Source organism: Solanum lycopersicum, chromosome 10 (genome assembly GCF_036512215.1).
Source record: "Solanum lycopersicum chromosome 10, SLM_r2.1".
Classification (NCBI taxonomy): domain Eukaryota; kingdom Viridiplantae; phylum Streptophyta; class Magnoliopsida; order Solanales; family Solanaceae; genus Solanum; species Solanum lycopersicum.
In genome coordinates, this window is record NC_090809.1 from 64,392,763 (window position 1) to 64,412,122 (window position 19,360).

Sequence of the window (19,360 nt, forward strand, 5' to 3'; positions counted from 1 at the left end):
ACTTTAATTTGCTCAGAAATAATGTAACAATTAATATATATTTGAGTTCAAATTATATATTTTCTTCAATAATAAACTTGTAAGATACTAACAACACAATACTTTTTTTCATAAAACTTGTTGAAGTAATAATGGTGTAATAAGTCCTTTGGTGCTGGAATTGCAAATATTGGTTGGACACCCAAAAGTAGAAGGTCTAGAACATACACTAGTTGAAGTCATAATGAAAATGCAACAAAAGTTTATGTTACACATCGAGTATAAGAAAATTTCACATCATAATTATGTCACCTTTAATAATTATAACATCTAGAACTATTTTATTTACGAGATAATATATTCTAGGTATCATTACTTTTAATCAAATCTCATATCCACCGCAACAAAATAATTCTAATAAAGTAATGTTTATTAAATTTGCCTTTTAAGTAAAAATTGACCGTATAGATTTAAATTTTGCTTTTCACAATCGTAGCTATTTTGTTATTATTTTATGTAAATATCTTGAAAAAAGAAATTGTTGGACATAAAACTTTTTTGAAATTGAATAACTTTGAGTCTATTACTCATTACCACTCAAACCAAATAGAGATATTAATGAGCAAGTTAATTAGTAACAATAATACGACAAACTTTATTAGAAATATTAACCTAGTTTTGATAATATAGATCACAATAAAACATGCACAGAAAAAGACAACTTTCATCTATTAAAATGATGGTTTGACTGGATTTTCAGTTTGCACTCCTTTTGTTATTTTTAATAGTTATTTTAATTGATTTTTTATTTAACTTGACCTAGTTCAATCCTCGTAAGTTATTAAGACTTATTCAAATTGAATTTAAAAGTCATGTTTTTAAATAAGCTTCAAAAATCATAACTCAATCTTATTAATAAATTATGAACTAAGTTAAACTAACTTAATAGACTAAATTCTTATTGACTACTCTAACTTCCAACTTCCAACTTATTAGAAATAGCACAATAAAAATTCAATTCAAAAAGTAAAATTAGTGAGATTCAAATATGTGAGTACTATTTTATTCCAAGCATCTAAAATCAATGGGCTACAAGAGTTTGTTATATTAAGAAACCAAAATATGTTATTTAATTATTTCATGTATCATTTTACTTGTATATATGATATTTTCTTCCCGACGAATTAGACACCCCAACTATCATGTAACTATGTCATTGGATATAATGCAGAAGACTCTACGTTCATAATATATCAAAAACTTGTAAGTAAGTAAAATAATTATAATAATATTTCAAAATCCATATAAAAATTCTGAATTCACTTTCGCTCGCAAATTATAAAATATCATGTTAACACTATCTAATAATAGGAGTAGACAAGATTTTTTTTCTTGTTTTGTTATGTATATGTTTTTTCGACCTCCTACAACTTACAACTTACAAGGATACAACAAGTTTCTATTTTTTTTATAGCTTTTGGCAGAAGTGTTCACGGTTTAATTAGAAATTAATTTAAACCAGAACTTCTATATATCAATTCATCTAAAGAAATTGATTTTTATTTAGTTTTGACTTGGATTTAAATTTTAGAAAATCAATAACATTTTGTTTGGTTTGGTTTTGTTAAAAATAAATCGAAGAAAAAGTCGAAAAATATTTTAATTCAAAATTAGTATGCATAAATCTTATAATTATATATTACGCAATGTATTGTTTTTTATAAATACATTTATGTTTTTATCATGGAAAAATTACATATATCTAATATAAACTTTATTCCTGAAGCTCATTTCTTAAAAGAAACTTATCAATCTAAACTTATATATTCAAACAAAAAGACTATGAGATCCATCTAGATTATTTCCATACGTTTGTTTGGCAACTCAAATGTTAGAATAGGAATATGTATGAGACTTAGAGAACCTAATATTGAGGAACTCCTACGTTTGTTTATTAATTCAAATGTTAGCGTAGAAATATTATGGGTAAAACTTATACTTGATGTGAATATTTAATGCGGGTAAATTTTTTTCGAATATTATTTATTAGACTTAGAGAATTTAATGTTGAAAAACTGATCGTGTACGTTTGTTTGGCTATTCAAATGAAAAAAATACGCATAAGTAACAACAAATCAATTTTAATTTTTAGAAGACATTACACTTCAAGTTACATTTAATTACAAAGATTCAATGGAATAATTGGGCAGTGAAGGCATTTATGTATCATAAATGAGTATTTATGGAACACAAATGGGTCAAGTCATAGAGTACAATAAGTCGATAAATAAAAAAAACACATTTGTTTTGTTTTTCATTTGGTCCTCGAATAAGTAAATATTTGACTCAAAGCCTTCCTAAAATCAGAGGCGGAGCTATGTAGGGGTTCATGGATTATGAATTATGAATAATTTAGTAAATTTTTTGTAGACTCTATATTTATATAAAAAAATAATTAAATATTTATGTATATTAATTTGTGAACCCCTAAAAAGTTAATTCACAATTATTAAGAAATTTAGTGTCCAAACTCTTAATTCTTGTGAGCAAATATCAACCAGGTAGATAATGTGTCTTTATGATATGATGGTTTCATTATCGTCGAGACATTCAATCTATTAGTATAGTATTTAATAAATGGTCCTCCACATTTGTCTATTTTCAAAAGTGGTGGTCCAATCCTGCCCATTTTTGGTTAATTAATTGTCAAGAAGAAATTACAAGATTAGTTCTTTTATTGAAAAGAAAACATGCAAAATATTGATTTAACTCTCTAGACATATATAATTATATAAGTAGACATACTTTTTTTCATTAAATTTTCAATAAAAAATCAACTTACTTTCATATGTTATAAGAAAGTTTGTGGATGAAAATTTTAAAACATACATAATATAATGAGTTATTATATTAATAAAAGATGATCAGTTTGATACAAAAATGTATTATCATACAAAAAAGAAAATGAATGAAACCGTATGTTTTTACAATCATAAAATTAATTAAGCTGTAAAAATATTTGTAAGAATCTTTACTTTTCCTATAATGCCATACATTTATTGCTAACTGAAGATCTTCTCTCTTTCGGTTCTGGGCTAAAACCCTTTTTCCCCAAATTTCATAACCCTCATCCAGATCTCAATTTTCATACCATTTGTTGTACAAATTATGTCAAATCTTGATGTATCTCTCGATGATTTGATCAAAAGGAACAAAAGTTCCAGTAGTCGGAACCCTAGACCCAGAACAACCGGATTCGGCTCTGGTCCAGGTCCAAGGCGTCGCTTCCCTAACCGTGCCACCAACAGGCCGGCGCCATATTCCGTAAGCAGTCTTTGTTTAATGTTTCCATTTTGTTAATTGTATTTTGTTTGTGAATTTTTTAGGTTTTAAGTAATTTTTACAGGTCCATGCACCGGAGTCTACTTGGGACCATGATATGTTTGCGGATCATAACCCGTCGTCTGTCCGAAGACCTGGGGTGTCCGGTATTGGGACCGGGATCAAGCTCCTCATTTCCAATTTGGATTATGCGGTTTCAAATGAAGATATCAAGGTGATAGTTAAAAGCTTGCCTTTTTTGCTCTAAGGGGTCTTAATTGTGTAATTATGCTGGTAAAATTGTTAAGCTGCTAATGCTACTTATTTAGGAGAATGATGAAAAAACACTAAATGACATTTGAACTTGTTAAATAATACTGAACTTTGACTTTAGGGATAACTCTTTGTGCTCATTATTAAGAAATGGGAGTGTACACCAATAGATTGCTGATATCTCACATTAGTATTGTCTCATTGTAGTACATAAATGAGCCATAACTGTATTCTGTAAATTACACCCTTACCGTGAAATGAGCTTAATGATGTTAAATAAATTTTCAGTGACAAGAATAGAGTTCCTAACCTTTTGTGTGAGTGTGCAGTATGATGTAGCAACAACCAAATTTCATTGCATAAAGTCATGTAGTTAGCCTTCTGTTGTTGCAACGACATTAACTTAATGTAGAAATTTGTAGTTGCCAAAAAAAGGGGGAAATGAAAAAAGAACAAGAAGTACTGAGTTGGATTATACAAAGAAAAGATTGATATTTTTTTCATGGATGTTACACAATGGCAGGTATATGCATCTAGTTATTGTCAAGTTAATTGAAGAATCATGATTAAGAACGATAGATGTATGCATCCTTTTGTGTCTTCTATTTCTGTCTAGTGATAATTTTGTATCTGCTTGAGTATTGCTAGACACCCTTTCTGCTCTCTATAGTTTTGGGTAATTGATTTCCACATCATAAGTCATGTAATGAATGACATTCTCGGGCTATAACTCCCCTTCATAGGGAAAAGAACTAAAAGAATGAAAGCATGAAATCTAATGCCTTTCATGTGGTGTTTTTATAGGAGCTTTTCTTAGAAGCTGGTGATATAAAGCGTTACTCAATTCATTATGACAAGAGTGGAAGATCAAAGGTATTTGTATTGCTGTGTGTAGTTGGCAAGATTAAGTTGCTTCAGGAGTTTCGATAAAGATTATCTATTTTAGGGAACTGCAGAAGTAATCTTTTCACGGCGAAGGGATGCAGAGGCAGCCATTAAGAGATATAACAATGTTCAGCTGGATGGGAAGCCCATGAAAATTGAGCTTGCTGGAACAAATATTGCTCCTCCAGCTCTTCCTCCCATTCGAAATCGTTTATATGGAAATCCAAATCCTGCTACAAGAAGGTATTTTTCTGTTGTTGATGGATCTATATCTTCCACTTCTCATTCAAAATCTGTTGGGGATTTCTCAGACTACTCCACGCAGTGTGGACTCAACATGTTGAGCTTCACTCGCTTGGGACCACTAATTTTTTCTTTTATCAAATATTTTAATTTACTACTTAGTGTATAAAGTGGAAGATAAGCAAGCTGTTGAAAAAAAATGAAATAATGAAGTTTGAGGCTACAGTTTTTTGTATTGTATGCTAAGATGAATGAATCATTTGTGTGAATTAACTCCTTATATGGTTGCTATGTAATGCCAGGTGTTAATTTTCTCTCCTCCCCCTCCCTCCCTTTTTTTGTTGTTTGAGATTGTAACATATTTTGTTGCAACAACCATAATTACAGTGTGTAAAAACAAAGAAGCAGTCAACCGCCATCTCACAAGACTTCCAGAACATCAAAAAGTGATTTTATGTCCTCTAGGGCGATTCCTGTTTTACACCATAAGTAAAACAAAAATACATTTCATCTTGATTTTTTTGGTGAAAGCTGTATAATTTTGTAAAATATCTCCAGTTCCTCTCTCCGACTTGTCCCCCAGATACTAGATGGGTACAATTTTGCATCTCTTTCTGTATCTTGAGTTCCTCTCTTTTCAACTTGTCCGCCATATACTAGATGGGTACAATTTTGTATCTCCTTCTGGCTTGACTATCTTCAATCAATGCTGTATGAGAGGCAGTAGTTTTTGTTGTCCAAGGATTTTTGTTGTCATATTTTTCCTGGATGATTTCATTCCGTGGTGGTTGACCCTCCTTAACAATTACTTAAGTTGGCTATGATTGTGCTTTCTCAGGTTTCTGATCCCTATCTCGCCTTCCTTTTTACTGTCTGATAATGTTCTTCAGTTGACAAATAGTTGTCTCTTTAATCGGAGGAACTTCTCAAGACATCAATTATCTTTTTAACACTATCATACTGACAAATATGAAGAATAAAAAAATCATACAAGTAGGCAATGCATCCAATATACTTTTCATGAAAACTAGTCTTCCACCTAATGATAAGTATTGACCCTTTCACCTTGTTAGTTACTTCTCACACCTCACCAATACCCCATTCCAGATATCGTTTGATTTGCTTTCAGTTCCCAGTGGCATTCCCAAGTATGTTGTTGGCAGGTTTCCCAATACACCTCCGAGTATTTTTGGTAGGCTTTGCATTCTTTGCACCTTATTCACATGATAAAGTTGTCTTTTTATCCATTTTATAAGTAGACCGGAAGTGTCTGCAAAACATATGAGGATCACCCTCAGGGACATCAGTTGTTCCCTGCTGTCAGTATGACAATAAATAAAAGTACCATCTGCATTTGGCAAATAAGTGGTCTACATCTGCCAGTTGTTAATTTACTTATCTAGCTATTACACCCTGTTGTTTTCAACATATCATTTAACCCTTCACGACTATACCTAGTCTTAAGCCCTGTGAGATTGTTCCTACTGATCCACCTCCATACGAATCCCATCTTCTTAAGCATTCCCAGTAAGCTTTTTCGATTCACATGATTGAAAGCTTTATCAATATCAAGCTTACAATATAGCATCCATTCTTTGTGTTTGGATGAAATTTTCCTTTTTGGACTGAAAGAAAAAGATTGTGTGAAGTTCGTGGTACTTCTTTTGTTGCAGACAATTTTAGCATACTTGCTCTTTTTGGATCCTTCAATTTTCTTATCTTAAATATCTGGTATTGTTTGCGTTTTCTGTTTACCGGCATATAATTCATCACGATGACTTCTAACGAATTATGTTAAAAATGGATGCTGCTTAGTACGGAAGGACAGTCTGAGATATCGTTATATTCTACCGGCCTCTTTCTTTATTCAGAATAAGCCCACGCATGTTTTTTTATTTCAGTAGACATTATTTATATTATATAGATCATGTTCAAATAATGTTACTAGAGTGTCTGTTTCCCTTCATCTTGGATGCTTCTTGAAACTTCACACAATTTTGAAACACTAAGTTGAGTTAATACCATAACAAATAAAAAGTTGTTACCCTATATATGGTCAAACAATGAAATACAATCTTCACAAAGTAACAGTTAAAAAAGTGTCCTAGTGTTGGGAGATCTTTGTCAAAAAAAAAAGTGTTCTAGTGTTGGGAGATGTCCATACCTATAGTTGGTAAAACAGGATTCAAGCTTAATGTATTATATGTTGTGTACTAAAAATTTGTGTTTTTTTGAAGAGTGAAGAAGTTCTAGTGTCATTAAACTCATATTGTTTTTATGTAATTGGGTGTATTGATTTGATTAGAGTGAAATGAACAATTTATATTGGCACTAGATGAGAATAAACGAAGTAACATGGTTGATGAGGTTCCATATAACGAACTTCAACTTGTTTGGCACTAAAGTGTAGTTGCTTGTATTAATATGTAAAGAAAATTCGATGTGGCAGAAGCAGTTTTCTCATCCCAGTGTGTAGTATTAAAATGATTGTATTTTCAAGACGTGTGGCAACTGGTGGATGTACACCATATCAGTGAAGTTTGTTTTAGTTTGATAAGGATATTACTTTTGGTCTTCTTTCTTCTGTTTCAGCTATTATCTCGTGTGGATATTATGTCCTCGCCATGAATAACATTTCTAACTTTATCTTGGAATAATTTAACAGTCAACAAAGAGGTGGTGGATTTAGCCGTCCTCGAGGTGGTGGTGGTAGAGGGAGCATGAGAAAGGATGGTGGAAGGGGCAGAGGCCGTGGTCAGAACGTTTCTGCAGAAGATCTTGATGCTGAATTGGAGAAGTATCATGCAGAAGCCATGCAGACAAACTAACATTCAGACATGCTTGATGAGATACTTGTGTAGTAACATGTGCAAGCATCCACAGGATCAAAGGTTATTCTTATCAGGAATTGGTACAAACGATTCTTGATTAAGTCTGATACAGATTCTGGGAAAACACTGAAAGGTGCAGAGCCTATGTACTGCTAGAAAATCATAAAACTTGTATTTCAAAGAGTGTGCTTGGTATTTTCTCCACATTTGATGGTGTACAACTCTTGCCTTGTAGCTTTCCCTTGTGTTTATCTTTATGTAAAACTAATCGAGGAGAAATTCCTTACTTTCACAAATCGATTGCTAGAGTAGTTGTGAAATTATGGTAGTTGTTGGTTCAACCAAGTCTGGTTGAACGCCTCGCAAGGTTAGTGAAACCTTGTAACTTTTGCAGCTGCTGGACAAGTCCTAGTCATCTACTATGTGAAAGTGGTATCTGCAGAAATTTAAATATTCATTTCCAACAAGCCTTGCGATGAGCTATAGGAACTTTGAATGCACTTCTCATTTAGTTCCACTGATATACGTTCTGATAATATGCAAAACAAAACAAAATTTCTGTTTGAATTATGAGTTACTTAAAATGGCCTCAAGAAAATTTCAACGGCCTAAGCAAATCTCATAATAAAAAGTAATTTACTTTTCTTAATTTTTATTTAGTATGCTTTTTTTAGTCTCTCCATATATATTAAGCTTCTATATGAATGTATTAGAACAGTATTGAATATCAATCGAATTATATGTGGATATTCAAGATGGGCATGGCATGGTATGTTTTTATAGTATTTGAAAGTTTTGTTATTTAATTTTTAAAATATTATACCATCACCATATTTGTTAGTATTTTGGTCATGTATATTATTTATGTAACTATATATTTATATGGAAAAATTTAAAACATACTCCCCAACTTTTCATTGGACCGAATCGAGGCGCCTACTAGTGAGTGAAGTCGGCTGGGGACAATTGGATATATAAAATGGTCGTACTTTTCAATGAAACAACTTTTCATGTTTTATTTCCACAAAATATGGGACGTTTTCAACTTATGCATATAAGTCTACATCAATTAATACAAATTTGACTCCGCAATTTTTCGAAAATAAATGATTTTTTCCTTAAGAAGCAAGATACGTTTGTATTAATTTATATAATAAATGTGATTTAGAAAATATAGCTTTTTAAGTGGTTCTTTTTATTAATTTGAAAGAAGGTGAAATTTGAAAATTAGATCCAACTTTTATAAAATTACAAATAAATTTACTTATATTTAATTATTAAAATTAGATCAAATCAAATACGATAATATACAAAATATGGATAGATTGACTATATATATAATTATAAAAAATAGTGTATATAATTTGTTTGTTTGATTCGATTTTTTCTTTGATTTGTTTTAACAGAACAAATAATATTATTTTTTTAAAATAAATAATTAAATTCATAAAAAACACAAACACACACATAAAAAAAATCAATCAAATTTAATTTTTAATTTAATTTTGATTTTTTGTCGTATTAAGATGAAATCAAATTTTAAAATTGTTGCATAAATTCAAATGTATTTTGATTTGAATTGTAATTCAAATTGAAGTCTTTTGGAGATGTAACGGTAGTCGGCCTACTCATTTTGTTCGGAACATTCCAGAATATGAACCTCTCTCTATATAATACTCGTCTTTACCACCTACAATCTGTCTCGAAAAAACCTACTTCTTCAAAGCTTTCATTCAGATTTCAGCTCCTCTTTCCTCAGTAACTAGCCGACTCTAAAAGAAAAGATATGGCCGGCAAGGGAGAAGGACCGGCGATCGGAATTGATCTCGGTACTACATACTCATGCGTCGGTGTATGGCAACACGATCGTGTTGAAATCATTGCCAATGATCAAGGTAACAGAACGACGCCGTCCTACGTTGGTTTCACTGATTCTGAGCGTCTCATTGGTGATGCTGCCAAAAATCAAGTCGCCATGAATCCTATCAACACGGTTTTTGGTAAGATTTCTTGCTTGCGGTTCTAAAATCAGAATTCTGATCATACGTTCTGTGCGTTTTTATTTGTTTTGTGTATCTTTACTGTAACTCGAGATTTGATTTCGATATGTTGATTTGAAGTGATTTAGTTATTAGAACTATGCATAATTTTTTAAATTTTTATTCGAATTAGCTATGTTGATCTGTTGTTGCTTCAGTTCAGAACCGCGTCTTTGAATTGGTTGGATTAGATTAGATCTAAAACTAGATCTTAATTTGGACTACTTGGATTGTTTATCATGAACTTATGCTTGATTATCTACCATCTTCGAAGAAGCACTACTTGAAGTGGTAAAAGGTTAATCCCTTTGTTCAATTTATGATTTTGATTTGGTCTGAGTTTAAGAAATGAATCATGGGTCTTAAACTAAAGATTTTATTGTGTCAAAAAGCCCTTTGTGTTTTTAAAAATGTCATTTGGGAAATTAGAACGGAGCCCTTAAAAAAAGGGAAATGACATTTTTTTGTAGGGAGTTGAAAGGAAAGTAAAAATCAAATTGTAACAGATACATAGAGTAGTATTTTGGGGTATTGTGTTTGCTAAATCTGCCAGACTTATTAAGATGCAAAGCAGGATATAATATAAGTTTTGACATATTTGGTTAACTTGGCTTATTTAATTTGAAGATGAGTTAGTGTATATTCTGCCTTCTCATGCCATTTTGGCATTAAATTATTTTTTCAGATAAAAAGCTGAATATATAACAAATTAATTTTCTTTTTGGATCATATTGTTTATTAGATACTACCTGATAAGCAGATAGAAATTGGTTATTTAGTGATGGTATTCTTATGAAGAAAAGACCTGATTTTTGGTTAGATTACAATCATTTTAATGTATTAGAAATTCATCTGAAGCTTTTATGGTTGTTTGGAGTACAAAGCACATAATTTTTTAGTTTGTTTTTCTGTTTCTGAGACAACATTCTTTAATTGTTGACTTAAATTTGTTGACCATGCAGATGCTAAAAGGTTGATTGGTAGGAGGTTTAGTGATGCTTCTGTGCAGAGTGACATGAAGTTATGGCCATTCAAGGTTATTCCTGGTCCTGGCGATAAGCCCATGATTGTTGTCAACTACAAGGGTGAGGAGAAGCAGTTTTCTGCGGAGGAGATCTCATCTATGGTGCTCATTAAGATGAAAGAAATCGCTGAAGCTTTCCTTGGAACAACTGTTAAGAATGCTGTGGTTACTGTTCCAGCCTACTTTAATGACTCTCAACGTCAGGCCACCAAGGATGCTGGTGTTATTTCTGGCCTAAATGTGATGCGTATTATCAATGAACCAACGGCAGCTGCTATTGCTTATGGTCTTGATAAGAAGGCAACCAGTGTTGGTGAGAAGAACGTGCTCATCTTTGATCTTGGTGGTGGTACATTTGATGTCTCTCTACTCACAATTGAGGAAGGTATCTTTGAGGTGAAGGCTACTGCTGGAGATACTCATCTTGGAGGTGAGGACTTTGACAACAGGATGGTAAATCATTTTGTTCAGGAATTTAAAAGGAAGAACAAAAAGGATATCACTGGTAATCCTAGGGCACTCAGGAGGTTGAGAACTGCATGTGAGAGGGCAAAGAGGACACTTTCATCCACTGCTCAGACCACCATTGAGATCGACTCTCTGTATGAGGGTATTGATTTTTACTCCACCATCACACGTGCTAGATTTGAAGAGCTTAACATGGATCTGTTTAGGAAGTGTATGGAACCAGTTGAGAAGTGTTTGAGGGATGCCAAGATGGACAAGAGCACAGTTCATGATGTCGTTTTGGTTGGTGGCTCCACTAGAATCCCAAAAGTTCAACAACTTTTGCAGGACTTCTTCAACGGGAAGGAGCTCTGCAAGAGCATCAACCCTGATGAGGCTGTTGCTTATGGTGCTGCAGTGCAAGCTGCAATTTTGAGTGGCGAGGGTAATGAGAAGGTGCAGGACCTTTTGCTGTTGGATGTTACCCCTCTTTCCCTTGGTCTGGAGACAGCTGGTGGTGTCATGACTGTGTTGATTCCCAGAAACACGACTATCCCAACCAAGAAGGAGCAGGTCTTCTCAACCTACTCTGACAACCAGCCTGGTGTGTTGATTCAAGTGTATGAAGGTGAGAGAACAAGGACCAGGGACAACAACTTGCTTGGCAAATTTGAGCTTTCCGGTATCCCTCCTGCCCCCAGGGGAGTTCCTCAAATCACAGTGTGCTTCGACATTGATGCGAATGGTATCTTAAATGTCTCTGCTGAGGATAAGACCACCGGACAGAAGAACAAGATAACCATCACTAATGACAAGGGCAGACTCTCAAAGGAGGAGATTGAGAAGATGGTTCAGGAAGCAGAGAAATACAAATCTGAGGATGAGGAGCACAAGAAGAAGGTTGAGGCAAAGAATGCTTTGGAGAACTACGCGTACAATATGAGGAACACAATAAAGGATGAGAAGATTGCATCCAAACTGTCCGCTGATGACAGGACTAAGATTGAAGATGCTATTGAGCAAGCCATCCAGTGGCTTGATGGTAACCAGCTCGCTGAGGCTGAAGAGTTTGAGGACAAGATGAAGGAGCTAGAGAGTCTTTGCAACCCTATCATTGCAAAAATGTACCAAGGAGCAGGTGGTGACATGGATGACGAAGGTCCTGCTCCTAGTGGTGGTGGTGCTGGTCCTAAGATTGAGGAGGTGGACTAAGTTTGTGGTTCCTATATTGTTTTTTATTAGATACCTGTCATTTTTGTCTCAGAGAACTCTATGAATATCTTTTTCTTTCTTCAATGAAATACAATGTTATATGTTGTAGTAATCCGAATTCCCAAGATATTGCTCTTTACCATGGCTGCCTCAAGTTTCTCAAACTTAACCAAAAATGTTGCTCTGTTAACAGTTGGATGGTTTTAGTCAAATTTGAGAAACTTTAGTGGTTGATGTGAACAATAGGGATAATATTGATCAAACAACTCTATTAAGTTGTCGAAAGTAAAGAATCCAGAATTGCATATGGTGTTCTACAATTTGTTTATATTATCTGTTTGTGCACAAGACGATGTAGATTTGGGTCAATGATGTATGTAGGATTTGAGAAAACAGCAATCTCAAATCTGAAAGGCCAAGGTTTCTCCACCTCTTCGACTTCAGCAATAGCTAAATTTCCAGTATCTTGACCTAGCCACCTTATGCCAATTCGCACAACAAATGTCCTAATAGGAAATTATAATTAAAAAAGGTATTCTCATTAGGTATATCCAAGACAAAGAACAATTAGTGGGAAAATAATAATAATTGTAGTCTCAATCCACTCTTAAAGAGAATTGTCAAAAACTAGGTTTTGTGAGTTAGGCCTAAGACCTAATTTTCACATGGTATCAGAGCAGGGCCCGTCTCACCCGATGTTGGGGTCCCCAAAATTAAAATTGCCCACGCACCAGATGCTAAGCACTGGGCGTGAGGTGGGGTGTTAAAGAATGACAAAAGTCCCACATCGGTGATTAATGAGACGGGTGGACTCTTTATAAGGCTTGGACAATCCTCCTCCCTTTGAGCTTAGCTTTTGGGGTGTGAGTTAGGCCTAAGACCTAATTTTAGAGTATCTATATCTAGTCCACCGCGGAGTTATTGGTTCCCATGAGGTGGATTTGTGGTCCTAACGCATAAGATAAGTCTAGTGCGTCCCAAGAGGGATTCTTCAACCAAAAACTACCCCAAACCAATTAAGGAACTTAAGAAAGTGACTAAATTTGTTTGGTTAGTGGTTGAGAGGAAGTAGCTTACTCAAAATTTTCTTCTTGAGCATCCAGATAAACAAGCAGGAAAAGTAATAGTAACACTACAATGAAGACTTCAGTTGATAGATTTAAAACAAAACTAGGGATTGCTTTAAGCACCTACCAATCCTGACCACATCAAATATAACCTCGTACTTCCCATTAGTGATTTGCAAGGGAGCATAAGAGTTGAAACAACTACACTATCAACTACCATTTCGTCTCCGTTTATCGTTATTTGTTCACTATATTAATTCTCTCAATTTATTTGAGTAAGACATTCATGATGTGGACTTGCGGTCCTTAACTGATAACACACAAGTCTGCTAAAGTTTTCAAGTGGTTTTTTTTCTTCCTTTAATAAAAGTAGTGTTCAGCCTCAAGCCCTCAACTAACTCCATCAGCATAAATGTCGAATAACTCTGTCTACCTAAGGGTAGAGTGAACAAGACCATAAAAGTTGCCTTTTCTATTAATGATGGCAGATGCTACAATGAAAATATCATTTTCTTGCAGGTTAGATGAGTGTGCCTCAAGGATAGATGTCTTGTGGTTGCCTTGTACCTTTCTATTTCTGTGGGCTTGGTTTTTTATGAAAAGATTTCATGGTACAATACATTCATATAGAGCACACAAACTATTCAAAGCCGTCTATTATCAAGTTAGCACTGAATAGCCAATCAATTCGATTTCTCGCGATGGATAAGATCTTATCCATCCCACTACAATGCAGCATATACATGCTACTGAAAAAGAAGGAAGCAAGCCCAAAAACCAAACTCCCAACAATAAAAATAAGTCATACTTCTTTTTGTTAGCTTACCGAATTGCTACGCTAAACTAAGCATGAAAAGCTATGAAATTAATAGATGAACACAATATCAGTGACTATACTAATAAACCAACTGGTGAAATTTCATAGCAAACACTGTTACAATAAAAACTAGTTAAGATAAACAACTGCCAACCACAACATTTAGTGTGTTTTGATAAAACCACACTACAGATACTACAAAGTTGGTGCTGAACGAAGCACCAGCCCTAACAACCACCTATGCGTTACTCCAAGTACACGTCTAGGTCAACATCAGGTCATTTCCAACAAGGTGAGGACGGAGACAAACCCGAACTTCATGTTCTTCTTCTGGACCATCGCGAACTTTTGGCACCAATATCTCCAGCACCGTTCCTGATTCATCATAATATGCTTCAAGTTTAGCATCTTCAGGAATTCTGGCTGGAAGAGGAATTTCTCGAACGAACTCTCCTGGAAGGCAGTGTTCTGAGGATGAAACTTGAAGCTTGAAAGTTCTATTCTGTCTCTTGATGAACGGGATCCGAGATGTGCTCAGACAAGACACCTTAATTATCCCATGTGTGGGTGTGTTCCGCCATGAAACTTTGACTCTTTGAAGATCTACAAATGGCAAGCTGATTACGATCAAATAACCTTCTTCATCTTCGTAGATACTTTTTGCAGCTGTAACAGGGCCATAAGCATCCCTCATCACCCCAGTAAATTCATTTAACCAATTCGGTTCATTTGGGTGAATTTCAAGGTCTGGAATTTGATAGGAAGGAGGATTCACTTGCAGATAACACTCTTCTTCAGTTCCATTTGAGAAGAAGTCCTTTTTCCTTTTGCCGTTGACAGGTAGTAGATCCATTGCGTCTCCATTGCTATGATTGGACGGCTGAGTTGACAAATTAAGTCCAGAACCATTAAGCAGCTTCTTTGAGTTGGACTGTGGGTTACCCTTTATTGGCGGAAGCGGCCTCTCAAGCTCAAATTCGGTGTTGGGGAGGTTTCTCCATGTACTGAAATCACTAGCTTCCGGTGGGATAGTGAAGTTCGCATCCCTACCAGTGAGTTCCTTCCATCTTTTGCGCTCCTCTTCATCAAGAACCATGAGATTGGGAGACGACACAATCTCAATCCCATGAACACACTGAGGATTTGATAGGCCTCTGTAATGCTTCCTTTGCATCCTATGAGATCGAATGAAACCCCTATCAGCGCTAAATGGAAATGGACGTTCCCCTTGTCGAGAATGCCCATTCATGTAACTCCGTAGCTGCATCTTACCCAATGCATTCTCAGGTCTATCCTTAAATACCCACATATACATATTCTCCATATCATGTTGAACCATGAAAACATCAAGCTGGAGATCACTTTTATCAAACCCGGAAATTCCATTACTATCCCGGATCATCTTAGCCTTAGATTTCTCATTTAGAACAGGCTTAAAATAGAAACTAAAGAAAAACCAAGCACCCCAGATGCTATCTACACGTTTTGCACATTTCCTCCCTACTTTAGGCACACTAAGGAAAGTTTCAGTTTCATAGATCTGTGTCCCTAACCCGACATCAAGAATATCATTCCACGGCTGAGTAGGCGAGCTACGGTCAGCTGATAAGGGCAAATTAATATCAGGGGGACGAGTTATGACAACTTGGCGATTCATCTCAAGGTCTAATTCATCATGTGAAGAAGAAGCACTGGAATCCATGGACAAAAGGGTTGAAGGATGATGATTCTCCATTGACAGAGTTGTAAGAAGAGTATCTACCATTTCACAAATTTCTCCCTTGAAAATAGGGACTCTCTAATTACTAATCCTAGCTCCAATTCTTAAGTACCCAAATGAACTTTCTTGAAAAAAATTCAATCTTTACAAACAACACATCCATCATACTAATCCCAACAACAACAACAACATTTACACCACCATCAAATCCTTTTTACTTATTCATCACATAACTACAAACCCTCAAAAAACCCAAATAACAAAATAGTCAAAAATAACATACAAGTCGAAAGAAAAACTAGATGAACACTGTATTCAACCCTAACCCAAGAATCTCATTAAACCCTTCAAAGACAGGTGAGAGAAACTGAGTAAATCTTGCAAACCCCATAATCTTTATTCCCCAAATTAACCTCTTTTTTTTCACCTCTAATAAACAGAACTATATAATATAATTTGTGTATCTTTTTCAATGTATAGTATTACCAATCTATGAATCCAAGACCCAAGAAAAGGACTAAATCAGAAGGGATCTTGGAAGAGTACCTTTTGGGATAAGCTTCAACAACCAAGAACCCACAAATACTAGGACATTCTGAAGAATCAATGGCTCTTACCATCCTCATCCTTCTATAATTTTTTCTACAATCTCTTTGAGGAATTTACACAAACACTTCAACTTACATGAGTAAAATGAAGATGAAAAGTCAAGAAACACACAAATATAGAGAAAGGAAAAAAAGGGGACAACAAAAACAAATGCAATTTGGTATTTGGTGGTGACAAAGTGAACAGAAATACCCTGTACTAGATAACACCGTAAATGAATGATGATTCAAGAATCAGCACCGTTCATCTGGAACAACAACAGTTGTCACCGTTACTCAAAACGGTGACGGTGCTTTTTTTGACTGATTTTGGTGGGGTTGGGGGTAGATGAAATGTAGTATCCAGAAAATTATGTTAGAAAATGTCTTTCTAAAGTGTGTCACTATTCAAATTTTCAATTGTATTATATCGTATAATTTAAATTTAATTAAATTTTTATATTGTAATAAAATTATTAATTAGAAATTTTAAATTTGAACATGAGTATAGAGAAAATTGTGTTAAAAACATCACTCCATCATAACTTCAATACTAACTTTTTAAATAATGCTAAATAAAATTATTCATTTTTTAACTCAAAATATCAAATTTAAATTCAAATTATAAAAGAAATCTTGGTAGAAAGTACAACCTACAAATATATAAGATTATATATGGGAGTTTAAATAAATTAAATTTTGATACAGATAAAATAAAACAAGACGGATTGATAAGTTATTAATTAGGGGTTGTGTGTAGTGAGTTGCTTGTACAATTTGAAGTTTTCCACTTCATTTTTAGATTAGTATTATTTATGTTTCCAACAAATTTGATATTGGGGTACTTATGTGTCGGTACGGTTTAAATATAAATATTATTAATAATTGTGTTTATAGTACATATATAATCGATAATGAATTAATAATTCGAAGTATTGGATTATCAATTATCAATTATAAATAGCTTAGTTATGAGATCAATATATAAAGTTGTATTAATCATCTCTATCTATGTTTATTGAATTGAAATGTGGATTAAGTAGCTAAGTAGTCAAAACAAGATTCAAACATATGACCCAATAGTTGTAGGAGTCTGAACGGTTATAAAATTGACAAATCAATAATCTGAATTTTCAAATCTTTAGCAAACCTTGTTATAAATTTAGATTATTGATTTGACGTATAATTTTATTTATCGTACTTAATTTTACTTATCTTGATATATAAAGACTAATCTATTTAAAATAATTTATTAAAAATAAGTAGAAGTAAAAAGACTTTTAGAAGAATTTATTTAAGACTCGCTTTCACGTTTATAAAATATTACGAGGCTCACGTTGGGGCTTTATTCTATAATACTAGTACTTCAAGCACCCAATTAGATGGTCTATACGAGTCTTAACACTCAAAGCTCAAGCTTGCTTACAATTTCTATGCACGTCATATATAAAATTGCCAAATTAGCATCCTTCAGTTATATTTAAGTATTTTAAAAAGTCATTAGAAGAAAATTTTATATAATATTTAGAAAAAATGAATGAAAGATTCAACAAAAAAATATTTAGAAAGAATGAATGAAAGATTCAACAAAAAAATGTTTGGCTAACTTGGCATGATTTGTAAGTACAAGTTGAATGATATTTTTGTTACAAAAATAGATTAGTAACTTTTTGTGACACTCAAACAAATTAAGTAATTTTATGTTACGAGAAATAAATCTAGTAAATTTAATAATAAAATAAAACTTAAAAAGTGATCGTCGTTTATGAAATCAAACAACCAATGAATTTTGCTATTGTTGGTCAAGTTCACTTTATGTAAGTTTCATATTTTTATTAAGAAACGTTCATGTTTTTGCAACATAATTTATGTGTATTTTATCATCATCAAGTAGTCCACGCCTCTTTTAATGTTGGTTAATTTGTGATCCTATATATGGGACCTTATCCTTTCAAATCTGTTTCAAAAAAATATATGTAGAGAATTTGTTAAAAATATTTTTTTTTAATTTTTATAAAGATAAAAGAGAATAGATTATTACTTGTTATATTTTTAAAATTTATTTGTAGAATTAAATTGAATATGTTATTGTAAATATATATATATATATATATATATATGAGAACTGAGTATAAAAATAAAACTAGTAAAAATTTATAGGTTCATGTAAATCCTTTTCGATAAAAACGTATATATATAATCAAAATTATATTTATGTATTTATACATATGGTAAATATGGGACTATCATGTATTTACTTCGGCTTTAGATTATTTAGATATAATAAACGTTAAACTCTATTTAATTTTTAATTTATTCCTTCTTTGCATTTAAATTTTCTTAATAAAAATTTTCACTCCGCAATTAAAAAAATAGAAATGAAAAGAAGCCTCTCTTCAAATGAGAAAAACTGAAAAGTGAGTTGGCTTTTCTAACAGAGTATTTGTGGTGCTTATTGATTTGTCAACATTCTTGTTTTTTTGTAACGCTCCAATAAACAAAAACGGACACTTAATTAGATCCCCATTCTTTTAACTAAAAGTGCATTAATGCTTAAGTGAGCTTAATTAATTAATTAGTACTAACAATAATTGAATTATTTTAATCCATCCATCCCTGTATCTAGTTCATATATAACCTTACAAAGTGCATTCGTGGTGTTTTTAAGACATAGTTTATATGGTCCCTCTGTCTTGCATGTGCAATAATACATTATTTTAAGTCCTTTTGATTACGAAGTAAATTTACGAATTTATATGATGATTTTAAATTTTTATATATTTATAAATATTTGATGATAAATTCTTAAATTTATATAAATTAATAATTTATGAGTTAATGCCGTCCCTACCACCAACCGGCCATTTATAATTTTTCATGTTTCCTAGTATGACTCTTTTAGATGCACCCATAAA

General features: G+C 33.2%; 3 protein-coding genes across 3 annotated transcripts; 2 read left to right on the plus strand and 1 right to left on the minus strand.

The window, feature by feature from the left end:
• The first annotated feature begins 3,043 nt into the window (after positions 1-3,043).
• LOC101262878 (THO complex subunit 4A) lies at positions 3,044-7,996 on the plus strand. The gene is made up of 5 exons (NM_001347950.1): positions 3,044-3,303; positions 3,386-3,535; positions 4,378-4,446; positions 4,520-4,701; positions 7,367-7,996. Exons 1-5 carry the CDS (start codon positions 3,148-3,150, stop codon positions 7,527-7,529), a joined length of 720 nt encoding a protein of 239 aa, NP_001334879.1. The 5' UTR covers positions 3,044-3,147; the 3' UTR covers positions 7,530-7,996.
• A 1,235-nt stretch (positions 7,997-9,231) lies between these two features.
• Hsc70.2 (heat shock cognate 70 kDa protein 2) lies at positions 9,232-12,364 on the plus strand. Its single transcript, NM_001347949.1, has 2 exons — positions 9,232-9,532; positions 10,534-12,364. Exons 1-2 carry the CDS (start codon positions 9,319-9,321, stop codon positions 12,252-12,254), a joined length of 1,935 nt encoding a protein of 644 aa, NP_001334878.1. The 5' UTR covers positions 9,232-9,318; the 3' UTR covers positions 12,255-12,364.
• A 1,845-nt stretch (positions 12,365-14,209) lies between these two features.
• Positions 14,210-16,838, minus strand: LOC101258910 (uncharacterized). The gene has a single exon (XM_004249562.5). The coding sequence runs from the start codon at positions 15,901-15,903 to the stop codon at positions 14,401-14,403; it is 1,503 nt and encodes a 500-aa protein (XP_004249610.1). The 5' UTR covers positions 15,904-16,838; the 3' UTR covers positions 14,210-14,400.
• Between the last annotated feature and the right edge of the window lie 2,522 nt (positions 16,839-19,360).